Here is a 25,534-nt window from a genome sequence, read left to right as displayed (position 1 = left end):
TTTACTTTGGTTTAGAAAAATCAATTCTACAAATACATGATGGGAAAGACCAGATTTATTTGCAGTGTATGTCAACAAAGAACTGAGGGCATATTGAATATAAGTCAGCTGCCAATAAAGCTGAAGTAGGCCTGGGGTGCGTTTTTATAAGTCTCACATTCAGAGAGAGGGAAGTGTAGTTCGTTATTGCTCTATGCGGGTCAGATCACACCTGGATTCGCCTGCCCAGTTCTGGACATCAAAACTCAAAAAGAACATGAGCAAATTGAACTATTTTGAAAACATGACAGAATGAATTTGAAATATGGGATGCCTCTCAAAATTACTAAGATTTGAAAACAATGATGTAATACCCAGGGTTACAGAAGATACAGTGAAACCGTCACTCATATACAGCTGATTGGGATGAAATTGGTATATCCTTTTAGGAGGACGTCTTGAAAGTATACATCAAAAACCTTAAATACATCAAAACCCTTTGACCCATCAATTTCTCTTTCAACACTCAAGAAAGTTCTACATGGGGATGCATAGGGATGTGTAGAAATATTTATCTGTAAGAATATGTGATAAAATAGTGAAAAACTGGAAACTGTGTAAAATTTGAACAACAAGAAATTGGCTTAATAAACAGTACATTGACATAGTAGAATATTTTTCAGGCATTAAGTGATATTGACAGTGAATACTTAATGGAATGATAATATTTATGACGTTTTTTAGCTTTATTTTAATTCCATAAGCAATCTATATTTATTTTCTCACAAAAAGGAAAAGAAAAGATAAAAAGAAGAATGTCTCAGTATTTAGAAAAAGTCAGCAGTCACATTTGGGTAAATGTAGGTATAGATACATGTATAGATGAATATTTTATACATCTGAATCTAGATGTGTGCACATGCACAGACACATATGACATATGTAAATGACATAATAGAAAAAGTTGTCAGGTATATAATTGGACCCCAATATGTATTCATAGCATAAATAAATATATTGATATGTACATAGATATTTTTTACAAAATTCACAGGATAGTCTCAAGTTACAAGACAATAAAACCTAGTTGTAAAAATGTATGCATATAAATGTATGGTTAAAAACTCAAGGTGAGAGAAGTCAGTTGGGAGCAATAGAATTTGACTTGATTATTATTTTCTTCTTTGTGTTTTTCTTATTTTTGAAAACATTTCTACAATAAATATGCACTGACTTTATAATCCAAAAATTATAATGTTGTAAGCATATAAGGAATGGCTGAAGGGATTAATAGAAATATGTAGCTTGGATGGAATGCAGTGGTTCACATTTGTAATCCCAACACTTTGAGAGGCCAAGGCGGTTGGATATCACTTTGGGCCAGGAGTTTGAGACCAGCCTGGTCAACATGGTGAAACCTGATCTCTACTAAAATTATAAAAATTATTTTGGCATGGTGGTAGGCACCTGTAATCCCAGCTACTCAGGGGGCTGAGGCACAAGAATCACTTGAAAATGGGAGGCAGATGTTGCAGTGAGCTGAGATTGGGCCACTGTACTCCAGCCTGGGTGACAGAGCAAGACTATGTCAAGAAAGAGAGAGAGAGACAGAGAGGAAAGGAGAGAAGAGAAGAAGAAGAAGAGGAAGAAGGGGAGGAAGAGGAAGAAGGAGGAGAAGAAGAAGAAAAAAGAAATATTTAGCTCATAAGCAACCTTCAGATCTTCAGATGACTGAGGACCATCATATAGGGAAGGGAACAGTCTGAGTCCATTATTTCAAAAAGTGGGACAGAATCTAGAAAGTAGAAATTTCACAGAACATAATACCTGGCCAACCTCAGATACTCAAATCTGCCCCTTTCTCTACTGTGCCTTCCAGAATTGGACCCATATTCTCCTCTCTGCTCTGCCATTTATGGGACATTGACCAAGGCATCTGTAGTGTCTCTGACCCTCACTGTCCTCATCTTTCAAGTGGGGACAGCAATGCCCATCTCATCCAGTTACGAATGTCAAATGAACTGCTGTCTTTGTGAAGAGAATAACAGTATTAGCTGTTATGTAATATCTGTGAGATGTTAATATCTTTTTCAGTCGCATGGTATGTCAGGAACAGGACAGGGTCTCTGGACACCACACCAGCTCATCTTCTCATTGCCCAGGGCTGCCATATGGTGATAGCTTGGAAAGAGGGTGGATGTTTTTGTAGGATGGAAAAGAGGAGTGTTCTGTTTTCCTATTGTTGCATGATAAAGCTAGTGCATTAAAGCAACAATTTTATTATACTCCTGGATTCTAGGAGTCAGGGATTTACACACGAAAAAGGAAAGGTAGATAGTCTCAGCTCCACAAGGACAGGACTTACATGGGTAACAGACGGCTGGGATAGAATCAACTAGAAGCTTCTCTCATGTTTTTGCCACCGGAGATGGTCTTGGATGTCTTAAATGCTGGGCTTAGTTGAGATTCTTGACTAGACCACTTACACATAGCCTTTCTGTGTGGCTAAGACTCTCAGAGCACCATGGCAGTTTTCCTAGGAGAAAACATCTAGAGAGCCAGTGTTTTAAGAAAGCTGAAAGCTTTATTACTTTTTAGGTTCTATACCTAGAGATCTTGCAGAGTCACTTCCTCTACATTCCTAATGCCAGCCTAGAGTAGATGCCAGGGAAATGAGACTCTACCTTTGATGGGAATGGCAAAGGTCACATTGCAAAAGAGAAGGCAGGATGGGAGATTTTGTTATGGCCCTATTTGGAAAATACACCCTCCCACAGGGAGAAGTGGGATGTTCCAGAAGACAAAGCTTTACTTTCCTGGAAGAGCGAGTTAAGCTAAATTGGAGAGCATTCCCCCCATATGCAGTTATTTAAGCCAAAATTGGGGGATACATTGGGTTGTTTCCTTTCTTGGGTGATGGAATGATCCCCTCTGAGATGGTCAGATAATATTAAAGGTCAAGTGAACAATGGGTTTAATTGCAGCAATAAAGTGTACTTATTAAAAAAATAAATAAAGCTTCTATTAAGTTTCATTTTTATTAGCAAGCATTAGATGTTTATTGGAGGAGAATTTTTAAATGCATAGGAGTAACATTAAGAAATTTTTAAAAGCACACCCAAATATTACCGTCCAGAGAAAAACCACTATATCACCTTAATATATTTCCTTCAGTATGTTTGTGCATGTGTGTATTTACATGTATTTTATGTGTGCACTTTAAGAACAGAATACTGTTGTTTTTAAAAATGTTTTGTTATTATATGCATCTTAAAACTTTGTTCATAACCTAGATCATAACATCTCAGAATGACTTTTTACTTTTTTCTTCATTTTTATTAGATAGAGTAGCATTCATACCAAATATGAACAAGCCCGTATACATTTACACAAGTGGAGTCCCTCTTTGTATTTTTCTCTCCAAACCTTTTCACCCAAAAGTGTGTCATGGAGAGGTTTGTATGTCAATAATATAGATTTATGTCACTGTTTTCAATGATCTTATAAAAGACTATATGCGATGATTTTTAAAAATCAGTCTTCTGTAAATGGACCCTTCAGTTATTTCTTTTTCTTTCCCTGAAATTGTCACATCATGTTTGGTTATATTTTGCCATATATAGTTTTTCACCATGAAATTCAATTTTAAAAATACAGCATGAATCTCAAGAATGCTATAGAAATTTCTTCCCTGCGGGAATGAGACAAACCAGGCTTTGAATCCATGTCCTTCCACTTAGCTGGCTGGGTGGCCACAAGTAAGGAGCTCCACCTCTCTCAGCAACATTTGGAGGAATAGCAGAGTCACCTCTGTGTAAAGTGCCTGGCATTGTGCCTGGCCGATAGCAGGTGCCTGATGGCAGGTAGCAGTTGCGGTCAAACATCTTCGAGAGGTGAATGTGTATGAACATTTGTGGTTTAGCTCTAGAGCTCAGAGCAGTTATGAGTTGTGTGGTTTAGGGGGTGTGGGAAGTTTACCCACTTCTGTCCTTTTTCCATGACTGGCACCATTTGTATTCTCTAAACGTTTGGGGGTCGGATGGGTTTTCCCTTTCCTGAACCACATACTACTTTATCTGGCACAGTTCTGGGCAATCTAAAAATGCAGTATCACTGTCACCAGCTTGAGGAAGACACGGAGCCTGAATAATTCAACATGTCACCACCATCCATCATGATAGCAAGAGCAGGAGATGGAGTGTGGAGGGCTGGGCCTGCTGAGGCTGGCAGAGCAGGGCTGTAGACAGGGCAGCCCAAGCATAAAGGTAGATTTGGAGAGAAAAGCAGTGAGTTAACTCTGCTAGGCCCAGGAAAGACCTTGTATCATCTTGCTCCATACTTCTCTGTAACATGCCTTTCATGTTGTTTGGATGTACTTATTAGCCCCAGAGCAAACCTGGGGTCAATTCCTACTTTGACACCAAATATCTGTGCCATCTAGGGGAAACCTTTAAATATCTCTGAATATGTTCATTTATTTAGCAGCAGAATTGAGGTAAGAATTCTCATGTAGAAGGCTTTGCAAAACTTTAGAGTGGCATGCCCAGAATATGTAAAATGTTTACCTACTAGAGAGTAAACTCCAATAAATCAGTAATTTTTGTTTGTTTTACGGATGGCTTTATATTCAGTACCTAGACAGTGTTTGGGACAGCATGAGTCCTGAGTAAATGATTGTTTAAAGAATGCATAAACAAATGAGTGAGTATTGTGATGATTTTAGGTGACCACGTGGTTTAGGACAGACTGAATGGTCATCCTCTGCATCCCCACACACGGGGCTAGGACTCCGGAAGTCTGAGCTCTTGATTCTTTCAAGGTGGCTGTGTAATTCTTCTACTCTGTGCCCCAACTTTCCTTCTCCCTGTCTCTCTCACAGCTCTCACATTCTCCATTTATGGTCCTATCACTAATTTTGTGATATTACAAAAAGAATAGTGGGTTTGTTTTTTTTACATTTTGTGAGATGTAATTCACATAGCATAAAATTAATCATTAATCAGCTGGGCATGGTGACTCATGACTGTAATCCCAGCACTTTGGGAGGCCGAGGCAGACAGATCACCTAAGGTCAGGAGTTCGAGACCAGCCTGGCCAACATGGTGAAACCCCATCTCTTCTAAAAAAATACAAAATTAGCTGGGTGTGGTGATGTACAGCTGTAATCCTAGTTACTCAGGAGGCTGAGGCAGGAGAATCACTTGAACCCACAAAGCAGAGGTTGCAGTGAGCCGAGATTGTGCCATATTGTACTCTAGCCTGGGTGATAAGAGCAAAACTTTGTCTCAAAATGATAATAATAGTAATAATTAATCATTTTAAAGTGTATAATTCAGTGGCATTTAGTACATTCACAAGGTTGTACAAACATTACCTCTTTCCAGTTTCAACACATTTCCACCACCCCGAAAGGAAACTCAATAGTTATTAACAGTTACTCCTCATTCCCCTTTTCCTCTGTTCAGCCCTAGCCACCACTAGTCTATTCCAGCTCTATGAATTTAGCTATTGTGGATATTTCATATAAATAGAATCATATAATGTGTTACCTTTAAGTGTCTGGCTTCTTAGCACAATATTTGCAGCATTCATCCACATTGCAGCATGCATCAGTATTCCTTTTTATGGCTAAATAATATTTTATGTCTGTATACCACATTTTGTTCATTCATCAAGTGATTGATATTTGGGTCGTTTGTACCTTTTGACTTGTAAATAGTGCTGCTATAAACATTCATATACAAATACTTGTTTGAATGCAGTATCTTCAGTTTGGGGGCTGGGGGTAATATACCTAGGAGTGAAAATCCTGCATCATGTAGTAATTCTGTGTTTAACTTCTTAAGGAACCACCAAACTGGTTTTCACAATGGCTGCCCTATTTTGCATTTCCAGCAGCAATGCATGAGAGTTCCAATGTCTCCACATCCTCCCCAATATCTGCTATTTTCTATTATTTTGCTTATTGCCCACTTAGTGGGTATGATGTGGTATTTGTGACTTCGATTTGCATTTTCTATTGACTGACAGTAAGCGTGTTTTTATGAGAACAGAGCCTTTTCGAATCAGACAAAACTCAGTTTCAAATTTGGGCTCTGCCATTTGTGTGATTTTGATTAAGCAGCAGTGAGATTCTGAATATTGACTTGTTCATCAATAAAATATGATTAACTGTTACATCTCAGACCCCTTGTAAGGTGTAGGAGGGATATTGCATGTAAGGTGCCTGGAGCAGTGCTTGTCACACTGTGGCATGTACTTAGCTCATCTTCTAATGGCTCCATCTCAGGCCCTTCAGTATCAAAAGAACCAAGGGCCCAAGGAGCAAGAACAGAAAGGCTACTGATTCCAGCACATAGATTACCCTTCTTTTCTATTGCCAGTCTCTAATCATTCTCACTTTCTCTCAGCTCCTAAATGGAAGTATGCGAGCAGCCCTGTGTAATTAATGGCTGCATTTTATTGCACTGAATCACCAATTTTATATTAAAATGCTAACAGAGGGGGCCCTTTTCCAGCCATCTGAATCACCTTCAAGTCAGACTGTAAGTGGCCTGTGGCCCCTTCAGATTATATGGATACTCAGAGGCTATATGCCTTGGGTGGCTGCCACCTCCCCAATATGTCACAGGAGGCAGGTGTGTCAGGGAGGACTGCCACCCAGGAGCACTTCCTTCCTTTCATTCCCATTCAATGCAGACGAGCATCAAGTAATTGAGAAATGTGCCCTGACTCTCACTTCTTGGTCTTTGTGGAGAATGCTTACATGCAACATACTGTTTTCCCCATAATGACCATGTGAGCTGAGTTCTTGTACCCCTGTTAAAATTGAGATCAGAAAGATCAAATGCTCTGCCCAAGGCCATACGGCTAATAAATGAAACAAAGGACTAGAACTCATGTCTGACTTCAATACCCTAATTTCTTCCTACTGAAGTCCATTACTTCCCTTGGCTCATGGATAAACCAATATAGAAACTAACTAGACTCCAAGTGCCTTGAGAGTAGGAACCAAAGATAATGTTGTTTAACAGAATCCCAGCTGTGACATTTTTTCATCTAAGTCAAAAATCCAAAATCGTTTTAAGATTTAACATTTTAGTGGAGGTCGTGGGTTATTCATCTTCATGCTGTACTCAGATCCTGGCCCTTAATTATGCTCAGTAATATTTGTTGTACAAATATGTCTAGAACTGTGTTCTCCAATATGGTGAGCACCTGAAATGTGGCTTGTCTGTATTGCAATGTGCTGTAAGCATAAAATGCATATTGGGGTTTGAAGACTTATGTAAGATGTTTAAAATATTTTAGTAATAACTATGTTAATTTCATGTTAACATGATGATATTTTGATATACTAAGAAAATGCAATGTATTCTGGAAATTTTATTTGAACTTTTCATTTTTACTTTATTTTAAATTTTATATTGCATTTTAGGTTTTGGGGTACATGTGCAGAACACGCAAGACAGTTGCATAGGTACACACATGGCAGTGTGTTTTGCTTCCTTTCTCCCCTTCACCCACATTTGGCATTTCTCCCCAGGCTATCCCTCCCCAGCTCCCCCCGCACTGGCCCTCCCCTTTTCCCCCCAATAGACCCCAGTGTTTACTACTCCCCTGCCTGTGTCCATGTGTTCTCATTTTTCATCACCCACCTATGAGTGAGAATATGCAGTATTTCATTTTCTGTTCTTGTGTCAGTTTGCTGAGAATGATGTTCTCCAGATTCATCCATGTCCCTACAAATGACACAAACACATCATTTCTGATTGCTGCATAATATTCCATGGTGTATATGTGCCACATTTTCCCAATCCAGTCTATCATCAATGGGCATTTGGGTTGGTTTCAGGTCTTTGCTATTGTAAACAGTGCTGCAATGAACATTCGTGTGCATGTGTCCTTATAGTAGAACGATTTATAGTCCTTTGGATATATACCCAGTAATGGGATTGCTGGGTCAAATGGAATTTCTATTTCTAAGGCCTTGAGGAATCGCCACACTGTCTTCCACAATGGTTGAACTAATTTACACTCCCACCAGCAGTGTAAAAGTGTTCCTTTTTCTCCACATCCTCTCCAGCATCTGTTGTCTCCAGATTTTTTAATGATCGCCATTCTAACTGGTGTGAGATGGTATCTCAATGTGGTTTTGATTTGCATCTCTCTGATGACCAGTGATGATGAGCATTTTTTCATATGATTGTTGGCCTCATATAATGTCTTCTTTCGTAAAGTGTCTGTTCATATCCTTTGCCCATTTTTGAATGGGCTTGTTTGTTTTTTTCCTGTAAATCTGTTTGAGTTCTTTGTAAATTCTGGATATCAGCCCTTTGTCAGATGGGTAAACTGCAAAAATTTTTTCCCATTCTGTTGTTTGCCGATTCACCCTAGTGACTGTTTCTTTTGCCGTGCAGAAGCTGTGGAGTTTCATGAGGTCCCATTTGTCTATTTTGGCTTTTGTTGCCAATGCTTTTGGTGTTTTGTTCATGAAGTCCTTGCCTACTCCTATGTCCTGGATGGTTTTGCCTAGATTTCCTTCTAGGGTTTTTATGGTGCCAGGTCTTATGTTTAAGTCTTTAATCCATCTGGAGTTAATTTTAGTGTAAGGTGTCAGGAAGGGGTCCAGTTTTTGCTCAAACGCTGTTTCCCTGGAATCTCCTGGCCTGGCTCACTGTCCAAGTCCTGTTCAGTCTCAAGTTCAGCCCTCTCAAGTCTCAGATTGCCTGTTCAACAGGGCACCCGGACCAGTGCGCTTTGTGTGGAGCACTGTGTAGCGCCGCTGCACTACAGTGCCAGCCGCCGGCTGCACCGGCTGCCGGCTGCACCAGCCAAAACCTCTGCCTGGCATCCCGCGTCTCTTTTATACCTGGGAATTTCCCTGTTCTGTGGGCAACAAAGATCCGTCTGGAAATGTGGCCCTGACTCACCCTCCGCACATTCACCGAGAGCTTCAATCCTGGTTTGTTCTCACTGTGCCATCTTGAGTCCCTTCCCCCCATTTTTACCTTTTTAATGGGGCTACTGGAACATATAAAATGTTTGTATTATATTTCCATTGAACCTGGTCTATAGGCATTGTTTTTGAGGCCCAGTTTTCACTCTGAACACATGGTACCTTAATTCCTGCAAGAAAGAAATGAAGATCGAAAACGTTGTGGAAATGGAGGCTTGACAAGAAGGAAAAGCCTTTATGGATGCTTTTACAGTAGTTATAGAGGTATGGTCTCCATGTGCCTGGACATGTGGAAGGATGGGGAGTCACCAAGATCTTGTTAAGTCTGATTAGAGTTCCTACAAGAAAACAGGTCCAGGTGTTGGAATCAAGTAAGAGACCTGCTAATCCTTAGTGGTCAAAATATCAAGCATTTGCCACCCCTCTACATCCACATGCATGCTTATATCTGTGCACACATAGGCAGGTGTGTGCACACACATACACGCAAACACACACACACACATACGGTCTCTCTCTCTCTCTCTTACTCACTCACTCTTTCCCTGGTTATATTAAGCATGAAGCAAGCTTTTCAGGTAGACAGACCAAATTTAAATCTCAGTTCTCCCACTTACTACCTTGTATCACCCCTCTGAGACAATTGTTCATCTACAAAACCAAAACTCATGATACAGTCCTTACAAGGATGGCTGTGGACATTAAACAAAGCATTTGCTTATATATTATTATAAACCAGCACAGAGACTTTAGTTGATTTACCAGCCACTGTCTGAATTTGAACTGTGGTTCTACTATTTGCAAGCTGTCAGCCTGGACAAAATGCTTAATTTCCATGCAGCTTCATTTTCTCACCAACTGAAATGGGAATAAATGTAGTAACCTACCTTCTAGGGTTCTTGTAAGTATGAAATGAGTCAACACATGTAAAGGCTTTAGAAGGGTGCCTGGAATAGATTCCGTGCTATGCAACTGTTAGCTTTTCTTATATTAGAATTGCTTGGTGACTTTTCTGTCACCCCTTATCTTGCCCCAGTAAGGAAAGAACAAAGTCTGAATCCTGTCTGCTAGATTTGTTCACCATGGTAGGGACATAACAGGTCACATGTTTATGATGAGAGGGAGATTGGAAGGAAGGAAGGAAGGAAGGAAGGAAGGAAGGAAGGAAGGAAGGAAGGAAGTAAGTAAGTGAGAATTTTGCTGAAATGTATCAAAGTGTGGATGTGGCATTGAAGGGGCTGTGGGAAGACTCCAGGTTGGCCTCCTAACACAGGTAGACCCCTCCTTTTTGCTCTGTGACTCCAGACGCAACAGAAAATATAGCAGATGTCTTCTGAACATTAGAGAACTACATTATCAGATGCCTTCATTTTCCCCTTGACCAAGAATTATATGTAGATAAACAAAAGTCTTCCTTCCTCCCTCCCTTTTCTCCTTTTTTTCTTTCTTTTCTTTTTTTTTTTAACAGTAAAATATTTTAATGGCAATTTAAAAAGCCCTGCTGGCTTCTAGGGACCTCCGCTCTTTAGTCACATCCAGAATCTCCAGGAAGCCCCTGCCAACTCCATTTAAAGCACAGCCTTTAAATGGAGAACTGCATCTGGCAGAATCTCAAGTTTCCTGATGTCTCCAGGCCCTGCTTTTAGTTGCTGAGGAGTGGAGAATTGTACAATAAGGTTTAGGGACAGACCTTGCCTGATGACACACATGTTTGGAGACAAAGATTAGATGTTGCTGTTCCTTATACTTTCCCACTCATTAGAACATACTGTCTCAAGGAAGGATGGGTGTAGGGAGGCAGATATTAATATTTCAATTTTATAGAGTCTTAAACTGAGAGGCAGTGTCCTGAGTAGATAGAAATTTGAGCTTAGGCATTAGGTCCACCTGGTTTAAAATCCACCGTCACTCATTTTTCTTTTCTGAGCATCACTTGCCTCATCTGTAAAGTTGGCACAATAGTGCACACATAGTCCCTCGTAAAGGTACTATGAGTTTGAAATGAGATGTTGTGTACAAAGCTCTGAATGCCATACTTAGCACCTTGACACTCGAAGAATGATCTGCTCTTTCAGGGTTCACTCATGAGTGGATTCAAGGAAAGCAATGCATGTAATTCAGAGATCAAATTTGGAGGTGGGTGGACTAGCCTCGAAGCTTAACTCTCCTAGTCATCAGCTGTGTGACTATGCAAGTAACTTTGCCTGTCATTGCATCTTTGCTTCATTATCTAGTTTGTTAATTACACCTCTCTTATGAGTATATTACCATGAGGATTGTCTGCAATCACATCTACAAATCTTCTAGGTACACAGTAGATTGTGCAACAATGTTGCTAGAATGAATGAATGTGTAATAACCATATTGCAGAAAAAGTGTCTGCAAGTGGAATTTCTATGTACCGAATGCCATTTCAAATACCCTACCTGAGGAAATTACATAATAAATCCTTTCGTGAATTGAATAATATTTCCCTCTAATGTATGTTTTACTTTTCCTCAGTTGGAATTTTTGAATAGGTAATAGGTTTGCATGGTGCTTGATTGAAAAGATGCAAAGAGTTTATAGAGAAAAGTAGCCTCCTTCTGTTCCCATCTTTCGGTCATTTAATTCTCCATCCAGGACAACCACTTTTGCCAGATTCTTAAGTTTCTTGCCAGAAAGTCTAATACTCTAGCTAATGTCTGAAGCCCCATCAACAAAACAGTTTTAAAACCCAAGGTCCTTATTCTCCTGTGCCCGTCTACTCACCCCCAACATCCTCAGAGGTTCTCCCGGTTATTTCTTCTCTAGGGCAGATAATTTATCAATCCTTTAATCCCTCTCTTTCCATATCCTGCCTTTTTTTAGCAATTAAAAATGCAGAAAGATAAAAATTAAAATTAATTACCCATATTTCTCTCTTTGGAATGAATGGCTGTTAGTATTGTGGCATAATTCCTTTTAGCCTTCTTCTTTTTTCTTTTCTGCTGGCAGTTGCTCACAGCATATGAAGGCATTGCCCTTTTCCTTCCACAGTCCTCTGAGTTTGTCTCTGAAGCACCCTTAGCACTCACCTCCTTCTCCCATCCTGACTGCACACGTGCTCCTGCAAGCCCTGACCTCCATTCACCTGGGTGGTCACTGAGCCTCCTGACTGCATACCATGCCTGGCACCCATCCTGCAGCCTGGGTACCACCAGAGGGTTCTTCCTTGTATACACAACAGCTGGCCAATCCACACTTTTGCTCCAGAATCTTCCGTGACACCCAAAGTAGAGCTCCTTATCCTCCATTTGGCAACCAAAGCCTCCCCCTGTGAGTCTCCAGTGTGTCTTCCCAGTCATTTCTCCACTTAATGTTACCTCTGATTGCCCACATGGCCTATTCCTGAGGGTGCTCAAGTTGGTACCTCTGCTGGAACTTCATTTTCTATCAGTGCAGCCCCATCCATCCTTCAAGACCTGACTTAAATCTTCACTCCTGCATAAAACCTTCTCAGGACCTACGTGTTGAAATGAATTGTACTCCCCCATATTCCTAGTGTCTCTTGAGTGGTAAACAGAAACCATGAATTAGGTTTAAGGCTCCTTAGGATTCCATTTGTCCCCCTGATAGCTTATGATCCCCTGCCTGGCAAAGACTGAGTCCTATTTATCTTTGTACCTCCCCTGTCTTGCTCTGAACCTGGCATATAGTAAGCACTTGATTGAAATGTGGTTAAAATTAAGTTTAGAGTGTTTTCTTAGAGGTAGGCTTATCACCAAAAGCAACAATAGCTGTCAGTTACTTAAGACATACAATGGACCAGGTATTTTATATATCATATCTCCTTCAATCTTCGCAGCAATCTCACAAGGTGAATAGTTATTATCGTTATTTTAGAAAGACAGAACCCAGGGCTCAGAAAGGTGTGTTTTCCCTTCAAGTTCACACAGCCCAGAAGCTGCTGAGTCATGCTTGGACCCAAGATCTGCCTCACTGCAGAGCATGAACTCCTTCCATTCATCACACTGACTGCTGGGTCGCTTGGGATTTACAGAGAGAAGTCTGGGGATAGGGTTGGTTGCTGATCTTTGGGATGGTTGAGGAATCTCACAAAGTTCTGGAGGCCTGTGAGGCTAACTGATAGATTGTGCTTCCTCACAGGGGGAATCAGCTTTGGGAGAGCCAAGGGGACGTCAGGCTCAGAGGCAGACGACGAAACACAGCTGACGTTCTACACGGAGCAGTACCGTAGTCGCCGCCGCAGCAAAGGTAATGGCGTCCTTGGAATGTTCCTGAACCAGAGTTTGTAGAAGGAAATGCTGGAAATCAGATTTTGTGTTCACTAGCAATTCCTGAATTTTCTCTAACCTGGACCCAATCTGGTTAAAACTGAGCTTGGTATCTGCTGCCTTGGCTATTTTGGTGACCTTCGGTATATCCTTTTCCTGACTTATTCTTTATTTGCTTTCTGTCCTGCCTTATTCCTCAAAAAATATTGCAGATTTTTTTAGTTTATGCAGATTTTTAAAAATTCAAAACAGAAAATGAAATAAATAACCATCTTAAAATGAAAATAAGAATAAGAAAAATTATTCAAACCCAGGTGGGGTTAATGCAGAGTAATCCCTGCCACACTGTTTTGTAGTTCTTAGAAGAAGCTGGCAATTTAATTAAGAAATTCCTGGCAGCCAAAGTGTAAAGGGAAACATACTCAGAAATAAAATGTATGGTGTCAATGGAACAAAATGGAGTGTTTATTCAGGAAATTCTACTTACTAGAACAGAGATAAAGTATAAACTGTACCTGGTATGTGTAAACAAGATACAATGTGGCTTTCTAGACAGTTTCTTCAACAGATAAAATTCAGTATTGATGCATAATTATTTCTCACATCGACACTCAGTGTAGGGTGATGGCCGAATGCTGAAGCAGGACTCCACAAAAGTCCCTGTGGCCAAGATCCATCATTCTCTGATGATTCCATGTGCTCCGAAGGGAAAACACAGCATATTTCAGGCAATTCCCTATGAATGTACTTCCTCATCTCAGATTCTCTGTGAGGATGGGAAAGCAGCCAGTTTGAGACTGCATTCTTGGAAGAGACCCTCCTGGGGCACAAACATGGATTCCATGCCAGTGATAAAGGGCAGATCCATGCATGGGCTCTGACCGTCCACTGAAAAGAAGGTCCTGTGACAAACACGTCCGGGGCATGTGGCAGGGTACCTAGTCCTCCTCTCCTACCTCCTCAAAGAAGTGGGCTGAGGAAGGAGCTGGGGCAGGGAGAAGGAGGAGGAGGAAGCTTTCTCACAAACCATTCTGCATGCATTCTATTCATGCATAGTGGACATTGCAAGAGCACAGATCCCCATAGCTTCTCTATGCTGTTTTTGGTCTTGGGCAAGTTATTTACCTTCTGTATGCCTCAGTTTTCTCATCTGCAAGCGGGACCTTGTAGCTGCCTCATGGGGTTGTGGATGAAATTTGGTTAAGTTATGTAAAAACTTTATCATGATGCCTTGTGTATGCTAAGAGCAAGGTGAGGCAGACATTATTAATATCAGTTCAGTTCTCATTGTTGTTTTTCCTATGTCCTCATCTGGGGCATCTTTCACTGAAAAGCTCCATGTGGGAGGAGTGTTTCCATTGACACATTATGTTGGTAGGGTTTGCAGCCTCTGTAGCTATTGGAATAATGAGATCTGCCTCTCATTCCTTCATACTCCAGCTTTCTCCACTTGATCTTAGCCAGAAAACCAAGAACCAATCCTCAGCTTCCTGGAATCTGCACTGGGGATTTAGAAGTTGACGATTAATGATTCTTGACTGGACTTCTCCCTTCCACAATCTAACAGCAAGAATTAGGGCTGAGGAAGTCAATGGGTCCCCTCAGCAGGACTGGGCTATTTATAGCTGATTGGAAAAATATCCATCACTGAGCATGCCCCCATAAACTGGAGTTCAATTTAGAAAAGCAAAAGCAAGCTACAGGCCTCAAGATGAATGGTTTAACCCAGCACCTCCATACGCCCCCGAAGGTGGGGCCGTGTTTTTAGCATAATGAGAACAGGGCTGTAATGCCACCCCACTTTCCTTCCCTGGCCCGATTGCCTGCTGGTCGTCAGAGCCACTTAGTTCATTTCTCTCTTCTGTGTATTTTTCACCAATAGCCTGTCCTTCTCCCTCCACCTCTAGTTTCCATATCTTCCTTTTCCTCCTCAGTATCTTGGGTTTATTTGCTTACTTTTTGTTTAACTTCCACTTATTCTTTTTTTATTTTTCTCTTCTGCTCTTCTTCCCTTCTTTCTTCCTTCCATTATCACTGCCTCCTTCTCTGCATGCTTCTGTCTTTTGTGTTCTGTTCTCTCTCTTCTCCTTTTTTCTTTATTTTCTTACCTTCTTCCCTCTTTTTCACCACGCTCTGCTTGTTCTCCACTAGTCTTTTCTTTTTCCTTCCTTCCATTCCTTCATTGCTCCCTTCTTCCCTTCTCTCTCCTTCCCTCTCTTCATTCTTTTCTCCTCCCTCCCCCCTTCCTCCTTCCCTTCCTCCCTCCCTCACTCACTTCCTCCCTTCCTCCCTCCTTCCCTCCCTCCCACCTTCCCTCCCTCTCTTCCTCTTTTCTTTTCTTTCTTCCTTCCATACATACCACAAATATTTTATCTGTACCAGCTACATGCCTGCCATTCTTCTAGATATTAGGGACACAAATCCAGCAATGATTTAAAATTCCTGCTCTTGCAGGGTTTGTATTATATCAAAATACAAATATATTAGCTGGTGATAAATGCGAAGGGAAAACGGCACCACAAGAAAGGGAACTGAGAGAATATGGAAGAAATCGAATGCTTAGATTCAGTGAGCATAAATTACCCTACCCTTGTTGCAGGATCACAGGGAGAGCATTCTTAATACTGTGTTTGATGTTGTGAAGGTTGTTGCTGGTGCGGCCGCAGCTGCTATCATTTTTTGTTGTTGAATCAGAGAGTGAATTTGGTTCTGCAACATCTTTGTTCTAGTCAAATGGCCTTAGAACCCAGTGTCTCGGTCTGCAAGTACCACAGTCCTTCATGAAAGGCCTGTGACCCGTTTTTTGCTCTTTCATATACTTTGGGCAGGAGTGAGGGCACCTTCAGCAGTCACTGACTTCATGGGGAAACTGCACAGGACAGAGCTGAGCCAAGGGAAGTCAAGGAGCCCTTGGTGGTGTGAGAGCAACAGAACATAGTACTAAGAGCATGGATTCTGGTGGTGGGTTATGTGGGTTCAAATAGCAGCCCCTCCACTTACTGGCAGTGCCATGTTAATTATGGAACTTAACGTCTCTGTGCATCAATTCCCTGAGTTGTAAAATGAGGGTATTAAGAGTAAAGCATAGAGAGTTGTTCTAAAGGTTAAAATTACTTTATATCTGTGAAGCATTCTGGTGGAGGTAGGCAGGGAGAAAAGAAGTTGTGGCAGAGTGACATTGCTGAGAAGGACCACTGGGTTTTCCTTGCGGGCAGGAAGGGAGTCTCTGATCTGCTACCAACTTGCTGTGTGACCTTAGTAAAGTCTTTTTTATTATCCAGGTCTCTGTTATTTAATTTGAAACATGGGAGAGTGGACCGGTCTGAGCCAATCCAATTCGAGCTCTGAGATCTCTTACTTGTTTGTGGATGACACATGGTGCGTATTTGTGAGAATCTCCTGTTCTTGTGATGTACCTGGCTTCCAGTTTCAGCTTCCTTTACACTCTGTTTACCTCCCCCATGCCCAGTGCCACTTCCCTTTTCTGTTTCTCTCCTTTGAGGTCTAACTGTGACACTAGAATGGTTCTGTTGTCCCCTTTCGCTGTGCCGATGGGTTCTTTCTTCCCTACACCCCAGGCCTGCCTGGACCAACAACATCCCAGTCCTCTCCTGTTCCTCTGCCATCACTAATTCAGCTCTTCTTTAGCAAAGGCAATGACTCAGCAGTTCTCTGTGGTCTGCCCAGGGGTGTGTGAGGCAGCCCATCTGTGACACAAAAATGGTGAATTACAGGGAGGTCGGAAGAAAGAGATAAAAGTAACAGGAGGCCGGACGCAGTGGCTCAAGCCTGTAATCCCAGCACTTTGGAAGGCCGAGGCGGGTGGATCATGAGGTCAACAGATGGAGACCATCCTGGTCAACATGGCGAAACCCCGTCTCTACTAAAAATATAAAAAATTAGCTGGGCATGGTGGCGCATGCCTGTAATCCAGCTACTCAGGAGGCTGAGGCAGGAGAATTGCCTGAACCCGGGAGGCGGAGGTTGCAGTGAGCCAAGATCGCGCCATTGCACTCCAGCCTGGGTAACGAGCGAAACTCTGTCTCAAAAAAAAAAAAAAGGAACGGGAAAGGCAGTTCTTTGTGCTAGTTGAGAATGGTCATCTAATAGCATTTGGGACTCCATATTCACTATAACCCTTTCAGGTCTATCTGAAAAATAGGAGCTGAACTGTGTTTCCCAAATCTGGGGGCATGTGGGCTTTAATAAAGACATTCAACTTTACTGTCTTTGAAATACTCAGAAGGAAGTTGAGACTTTGGGGCCATCTGTGTGTGACCAGAACAGTGACTTTTCAGTCCTGACTTTGCCACCACATTTCTGTTTGACCCTAGGCAAGTCACTGCTGGTCTCTGAGTCTCACTTCTGCAATCTCTTAAGTAGAGATTTCAGAGGGGTGCTCAGAAGCAACTCGACCAGCACTGGTGAAGTTATTCCTGGGGTCCTGCACTGCAGTTCAGACTATTTCAGATATTAGAGGATTTAGGAAGACAAAGTTACTGAACTGAGCATTTCAGGTTATCCCAGCTTTGGGAGAATAAGACATGATGAACAGCAGCTAAATATGGAGGGCTTCCTGAAAGAGCTGACGCTGGAAAGTTGCCTGGGTCTCAGACATGGCTCTGCCTCTTTTCATCCATGGGACATGAACCAGTGTTCTCAAATTCCCGTCTTTAAAATGGAGTCACCACATCTCCCTCACAGGGTCATTGTGTAGAATAAATAAAATAAGGAGTGTCTTCTTTATAACTTCAACTTCTGCCAACAAGTTCTCCCCTTCTCCACTGCTGCCATCCTAGTCCCTGTTACCTGCATCCTTTGCTTTCAAACTGCTAAAAAGTCCCTTCTAATGGTCTCCCTTGCTGTGCTCCAGCCTATTCTCAATCTAGTAGCCAGAGTGATCATCTTTACAAATGTAAATAGGAATCCTGTTGCTTCTCCCCTTAGAAGCTTTCAATGCTTTCCTTTTGCTTTCAGGATGAAATGAAAACTCCCTGTCACACCTGCTATCCTGAATGGCCTTGCCCTACCTCTCTCCCCTGGGCTCTGCCTGCTCCTTCCCTTGACCCCTTGCCCCTGGGGCCTCTTCCCCAGCTCTCCTGCATCTGTCCTGCCACAGCCATCACAGCACTTGTCTTCTGGCATGCTCTTCCCTGCCTTTTGACTTGTTCACCCCCCGACTCACCTGAGATCTCCACTTAAATGGCATATTCTCTGCAAAGCCGTCTGTACCTGAGTTAATTTCCCTGTCTTGTTCTGTACCAGATGCTGTGATGTACCCCTTTTGTAGACTTGGTTGCCACTATAATTTTACATTTACTGATATGCTTCCTGGGTACTGTTTGTGTCCTCCACTGAACTGGAAACTTCATAAGGATAGACACATTGTCATTTTGTCCAGTTTTATCCTCAGCACCGAGCACAGGGATGGGCCCATAGCAGGCACTGGGTGAATATTTTGAATGATTGACGAATAGTAGGTGAAAGAAACACCTGCACAATGTCTGGCTTATAGGTGTTCAGGATGGAGGCTGCTTTTCTGTCTGCCCCTCTTGTTTTCTCTCATTTTATACCTGCTTGCTGGAAAAGGACATGCTCTCCTTCATTATTTTTCCTGCTCCTGGTAAGCAGAGCTGGGGCCTTACCGTTAGATATAGTGAACCCCATTTCTCTTCAAAGACTCAGTATGTCAGTGTGTTCAGCTGTCTTATTCTTTAATTCTCTATTTTAAAGTTTAACTTCCTTGTAGTTTCAGTGAACAACCTTTTCCACCAGTTCTAATCAGTAGTTCACATCTGTTCCACTGGTCCCCTGCCCCGTCCTCCATCCTGACTCATCCTGGTTACCTGCTCTGACCCCTGCTTACCTGCTCTGACCTGCCCGTAACTGTCCTTCCCGCCAAACTACCCACCCCGCCGCTCCGGCTCATACCTCTGCTGCCTTTAAAATAGCCAATAGGAATTAGACTAGACGGTGCTTGGTAACCCTAGCCAATAGGGGAACAACACAGCAGTAGGGGCGACCTCAGTCAGGCATAAGTACCTCCCACTCCTTGTCCAGGTGTGCACTCGCCATTGTTCCACCTGTGAGCCTCACCCTTCTACAGAAGTGAGTTGCCTTGCTGAGGAAATTTATATTCAAGTGCTACTTCTTTTGCAGCCTTGAAAATTCTACTTATAACATTACCTCTTCCTATTTTTTCACTTCAAGGCCATCAGGAAGGCCATGCCCAGCCGTAGCAAGAGGGCTTGAGCATTGGTGGTGAAAAACACACTCTGCCTGGGTTCTTGGAGTGTGATTGTCATGTGTGCCTTCTGGGAATGGTGTAACCAGGCCAGACTGCGTGGCAGAAAAAGTTACACTGGGGAATGGTGGTGGGGAGTGGGACATGGAGGGGAAAGAGAGAGCAAGCATCTAACAAGTGTTTGTACATAGATCTCTCTCAGCATATCCCATGAGAAGAATAGAATTGGCATTAGACTCAGCCAGAGCTGGCTGTGAGTCCTGACCTCACCTCATCATCCCTTCCATGTGACTCTGGATGCATTTTAACCTCTGGGTGCTTCCCTTTGCATAAAATGGAGCTGTTGACACCTGCCTTACCAAGTAAGCACAGAGTAGAAGATTCTGGGTCTTACTTGAAGATGCTCAAGAAATATTTGTTCTTTCTTCTCATATTTTCTTTCCCTTCCAAACATTCTGAGCTCCAACCGAAATCAGCTGAAATCCCATTTTCAGCAATAGGATCCCTTATGAAAAAGATTTGCTGTGTAGTCTGGAAGTACTTTTGTCAAGCCTTAAGTTCTTTGAAAGGAGAATGGGACTACTTTGATGGGGTGTCTGGTATAGTCAGGTAGAACCTCATCCCAAAGCACAGAACTATAGCCATCAATATGGATAATGGAAGGAAGTAGAAAAGAGGAGATAGATGGGGAAACATAGTTGGAGAGAACAAGATATGTGTATAGCCATCAATATGGATAATGGAAGGAAGTAGAAAAGAGGAGATAGATGGGGAAACATAGTTGGAGAGAACAAGATATGTGTGTCTGGTGGGATTTCCTAAATAAGGAGCAGCAGTTAGCAAACATTTTCAGCTTTGCAGGCCTTCCAGTCCCTGTTGGACCTCCTCAACTTTGTTGTTGGACCATGAAACCTGCCATAAGCAACACATAGATGAGTGGACATAAATATATTCTAATAAACATTATGTTTAAGAACAGGTGCTAGTTCAGATTTCACCCATGAACCTTAGCTGACTCCTGTCTTAAACCATCGACATCTTAGCCTCACCTGTATGTCTGGTCCAGGAAGCATGCATACAGTTTCACCAGGCTCTGTGAAATAAGTCTAACCCCAAATCATATATGATCATGCTGTCTAAAAGAGTCTATTTGTTGCCCATCCGCCAACAAGTGGATAAAGAAACTGTGGTGTATACACACACACACACACACACACACACACACACACACACAATGGAATACTACCTGGCCATAAAAAGGAATGAATTAACAGCATTTACGGCAACCTGGATGAGATTGGAGACTACTATTCTAAGTGAAGTATCTCAGGAATGGAAAACCAAACATCGTATGTTCTCACTGATATGTGGGAACTAAGCTATGGGGATGCAAAGGCAGAAGAAGGATACAATGGACTTTGGTGACTTGAGGGGAAGGGTGGGGGGGCAAGGGATAAAGGCCTACAAATAGGGTGCACTGCTCAGGTGATGGGTACACCAAAATCTAACAAATCATCATTAAAGAACTTACTCATGCAACCAAGTACCACCTATACCCCAATAACTTATGTAAAAAATATAAAATATAAAGAATGGAAACAAACAAAAAATAAATAAAAGAGTCCATTTGTCCTGCAAGGCTTTCTGTGTTTGATCAACTAAATAACCCTCCAGTATATCATTGTTTTAAGTGTGCCGATTCTGATGGTATTTTACAGAATTCAGTAACAAACTAGCTATTGTAATAGTTACTACTGGGAAGAATTTAACATATATTCATTGGAGATGATACTCCATAGGCAAAGAATGTTGGACTCAAGGTGTTCAAGGCCATACCTCACCATCAACTAGCTTAGCGACACTTGGCAAGCCTATGCTCTCTCAGGGCCTCAACTTTCCTATTGTCATACAAGGATATTTACGTCTTATGTCATCAAAGCTGAACCTCATTGTAGTTTAACCTGTATTTGTGAAATAAGTGACTCAACTAACCGTGCTGCTGGGCAGTGTGAAAATGGGGCCTCAGCACTCAACCTCACTGTGGTTACAGTCTCTGGAGGCAAGGAGTGTGCAGACTCACACAGGGAAGCACTGCTAATCAGAATAAATGTGTGTATAGCTGAAGGTCCAGATCAGAAGTGCAGGTGGTTTGCCCATCCCTGAGCACAATGTTGAGCAGGAAACAGAACAGTTATAGCCGCTGGACCATTTCGGCAGTGCAAGTACCCAGCATGAGCCTCCCAGCCTAGCTCTGTGCTGTATGGATTTGGGTGCACCTCTCTCCCTCTCTGTACCTCACTTTTCTCATTTCCAGGTTGCTCAGCCATTTACAGAAATCCAGGTATTCTGATTCTCAATCTCATGTACTTTCCTCTAAGCTTTGCTGCTTAGTTCTCCAGCAGAAAGAACCAGAGCATGAATGCTACTGGTTGGCTTATTTGTTTTAGTTGCTTGTTTTAACATGGCAATTTCTAAGCTGGGAGTTTCTGTAAATAAGAACCACTGAATCCATAAGCAAAACTTTGTGCTAAGATATATGAATATGTGACTTTTCTTTATGATTCTCCACCCCTCCCCACTTCACACACACACAGTTTAATCCTGTTTTCGAGGAAAAGAACAGGTGAGGAAAAGTTCAAGCCTTATCTGCAGAGGAGGCCTTTGGGAACCAAAGCCTTCTGTTATGAAATATAAGCAGTGAGTCCAGAAATGGATCAGAGACTCCAGGAAATGAAAATGGGATGGAATGAAAGCTGAGCATCTGCAGAATGGTACCTGCCAAGGTGTGAGGGCGGATAGTACATGGTACACTTGGGAAGGGGGTGGAGGAGAGATGCCAGAACTGAGTAGAACCCAAGTTCATGTGCAGGAATGATGGAAAATGAGACTCAAGTAAGAGGCAGCAGCTGTGCCTTGACCACTGACAAAGGGCTTACCTCATCCTTTATCCATCACTTCTCATCAAACAGCAAGGTTCTTTTTAGCTGGAAGGGAAATCCATTCAATCTTCTATTTTATGCTCATAGAAACTAAGACTCAGAGAAAGGCAGCATTTTCCTCAAGGTTAAAAATGTCATCTCCTCAAATGAAAAATCAAATGGGGTAAAATGTTAACAACAGGTGAAGCTAGGCCAAAGATAGATGGGCATTTTTTTGTACTCTTCTTATCTTTGCAACTTTGTCATGTTGAAATTGTTTCCAGTAATACACCCAGAAAATAGTAGGGCTTCTATGTTGAACATAGGCATTGGAATCAGTAGACATGGGTTTAAATCTTTGCTCTGCCATTTCCTAGCATTGCAGAACTTAAGGCAAGACACATTTGTTCTCTGACCTCAGTTTCTCTTGGATAAAGGAGGATGAGTATAGTAGTTGTCCTTTTGTTCTCCCTTGGGCTTGTTATGAGGATTAAGTGAGATAACCTAAGCAGAGAAAATGCTTAGCCCAGTGTGTCCACCATGTGATTTTTTTATTGCTAGCCAATTACACATAGCACATCATTACCTGAGCCACACAGGCTCTAGGGCCTCTTTCTAATGTACTGGCTTGCAAATTAATCTTCCTTCTAGAAAAACAATAGTGGCCAGCCACAATGTCTAACTCCTGTAATCTCGGTACTTTGGGGCACCAAAGATCACTAGAGCCCAGGAGTTCCAGACCAGCCTGGGCAACATGATGAAACCCCATCTCTACAAAAAAAAAAAAAAAAAAAAAAAAAAAAAAAATTAGCCAGATGTAGTGGCAAGTACGTTTAATCCCAGCTACTTAGGAGGCTGAGGCTGGAAGATTGCTTGAGCTCCAGAGGTCGAGGCTACAGTGAGCTGTGATTACACCACTGCACCACAAACTGGGCATCAGAGTGAGACCCTGTCTCAAAAAAAAAAAGGAAAGAAAAGGAAAACAATAAATATTTTTGTTGAAAATGTGAGTTTTGTAGGCCTAGCCTCTTGGGGACATTGTGATGCAGCTTTTCACTTCACCATCCTCTGCTTCTTGCCTAAAGGTAACCTTGTTCCTGGGCAGATCTACTGGCTACCCTCTTCCAGCCTGCAGAGCACACCCCCAGGACCTGCTACTCAGAACAGAGTAAACACTGAAGACAGATCAGTCAGCATTCTATCAGCCTCTAAAGCCCTGTAGCCAGAGTAACCTGGAAGAGAGGGCTAGGCTTTAAGGAGAGGAAATGGTCTCAGAGATGTGGGGCAGATTGGCCTGCAACTCCCTCCATGCAGGGATTCCCACCGAGGACAACATGACTAGGGGCTCAAGGAAAGCGGTTAGCTTGAGGACCCACAGGTGAGTGTACCAGCACCTTCAGGGGGTGAGTTTATCTGGTTATTACAGAGCCTGGACATGGATATAGAGAAAGCGGGGGGAAGTTAAGACAGGGTGGAAAGCCAGGGGGAAGAGTGCTAGGTGAGGGACAGGAGGAAGAAGAGCAAAGCAAGAGAATGTCATGAATGTTGGGAAAGAGAATTTCATGAAATCAGTGGAAGTCCTACGCCTTGGGTTTTAATCCTAGGTGTACTCTTGTTTGGTTAAGGGGCTTTGAGCAAGACTTTGGGCCTCAGTTTCCTATCTGTCAACCAGCAAGATAGAACTTGACATTCTGTGAGTTCACAATAAAACCATTCTAGGGGCCATAACAGAAATGGATTCAACAAGAAATGAAAGAGAGGAAAAGAACAGAAGAAACTGTATTCGTTTTATTGAATTATCTCTATGCTGATCTGTGCTCTCTAAATGTATCATTTCACATTATTCTAAACAATATCAGGAGAAGGGATTATTTTTCCCTCTCCATTTTATAGGTGACGAAACTAAGAATTGAGAGGGCTCACTTTCCTAGGGCTGCCATGAGTTAAGAGAAGCTTGAGTTTGCATTTAAGCTATTTGATTTCAAAATCTAGTCAGGCCATTGTAAGAATAAATGAGATAAATCCTGTAAAGTGCATACAACAGTGCCTGACACAAGGTATGTACTCATTAAGAGATAGGAAGAGGATGCCCATATCTGTGTCTGACACAGGGAGCCTGATCATACCCCCGAGAACTTCCTGGTGTCAACTCTGTAATCCCTGCAATGGTGAGGAAAGGTAGCCTGGGAGGGGCTGGGACCAGAAATAGTGGTGGTCAGAACCAGGTCAGGCCCTGAGAAGTTAGTTCAATATGGAAGACAAAAAGCAGCATCCATAGGACCAGCCCTCCCCGGGAACCACCAACAGTGGGGGCCTGGTATTTGGTCAGGTAGGAAAATGTATGACAAGGAGGACTTGCAGTGCTGTGCAGAGGCCAGCCCATTCCAGTTTGTTGAGAGCCTATTGTGCTCCTCTCGTCCCAACTCTGCTGTGAGTGATGCCAGTTTGGGAGCTTGTAATCAGCCATGGGAGAAAGATTCATACTATGGAAACTGGAAAGTACTTAAAATGGAAGCTGCCTGCTCTTGCTCAGAGAGCCCATTGTGAAACAATTACCAGCACACCACTGGGGAGACTGTCAGTAAGAAGTAAGAACTTAGCCACAGGCTAGGATTCAAAGACCATTTTCTAGAAATCGTCTAAACAATCCAGTATCTTCCCCGAGGATGATGCACTAGATGGTGAAGGGTTATGGCGGGTGGGGAGGGCAGGCACAAAGCAAACTACAACATCCGAGGCCCAAGGAAGAGGATTCCTTTCCAGAAATGGAAGACAGTAAGGTCAGCTGGAGAAGCTGTATATTTAGGGCCTGAAGAGGAGGCTGGGTACTCTGCTGCTTCCTACTTGGGAGAATGATGAGTTCTAGAACCGAGCAGGGCAGAACCAATGGTAGGGCAGGTATCCTCAGCTGTGTGGGAAGAAGAGCTGTCAGGGCTGGGTAGTTCTGTAGCCTAAATGAATCTCAGCATCAGTTTTAAAAATGCCAGTTCCAAGAATCAGCCTCCTCCCCATTTCAAGGAACTGTCTGGCCAAAACTCTGGTTATAAGTATAATATCCTTTCCAGATTCTAATTATTAAATATCAGCCAGCATTAAGAACCACCACTCTGGAGCTTCCTTTATATATATGAGCCAATAGCACATTTCAATTCCCATCCTGGCTTTGGGTCCGTATGGA

The 25,534-nt window shown here is 42.4% G+C and overlaps 1 protein-coding gene across 7 annotated transcripts in view; it reads left to right on the top strand.

Annotated features, from left to right (window-relative positions):
- Positions 1-25,534, top strand: part of ASTN2 (astrotactin 2) — a 1,016,905-nt gene that overhangs the window by 322,841 nt on the left and 668,530 nt on the right. For 6 of the 7 annotated variants that reach the window (XM_078375313.1, XM_002743253.6, XM_078375307.1 and 3 more), the window contains one exon: positions 13,067-13,174. In XM_078375313.1, coding sequence (XP_078231439.1) covers positions 13,067-13,174 — 108 coding nt within the window. Of the gene's footprint in view, positions 1-13,066; positions 13,175-16,475; positions 16,573-25,534 lie in introns of those variants that run through there. The other variant, XM_078375314.1, reaches the window with a different exon arrangement.

This window comes from Callithrix jacchus, chromosome 1 (genome assembly GCF_049354715.1).
Source record: "Callithrix jacchus isolate 240 chromosome 1, calJac240_pri, whole genome shotgun sequence".
NCBI lineage: Eukaryota > Metazoa > Chordata > Mammalia > Primates > Cebidae > Callithrix > Callithrix jacchus.
The sequence above is the reverse complement of the archived record's forward strand: the minus strand, read 5'-3'. Positions and strand labels throughout refer to the sequence as shown.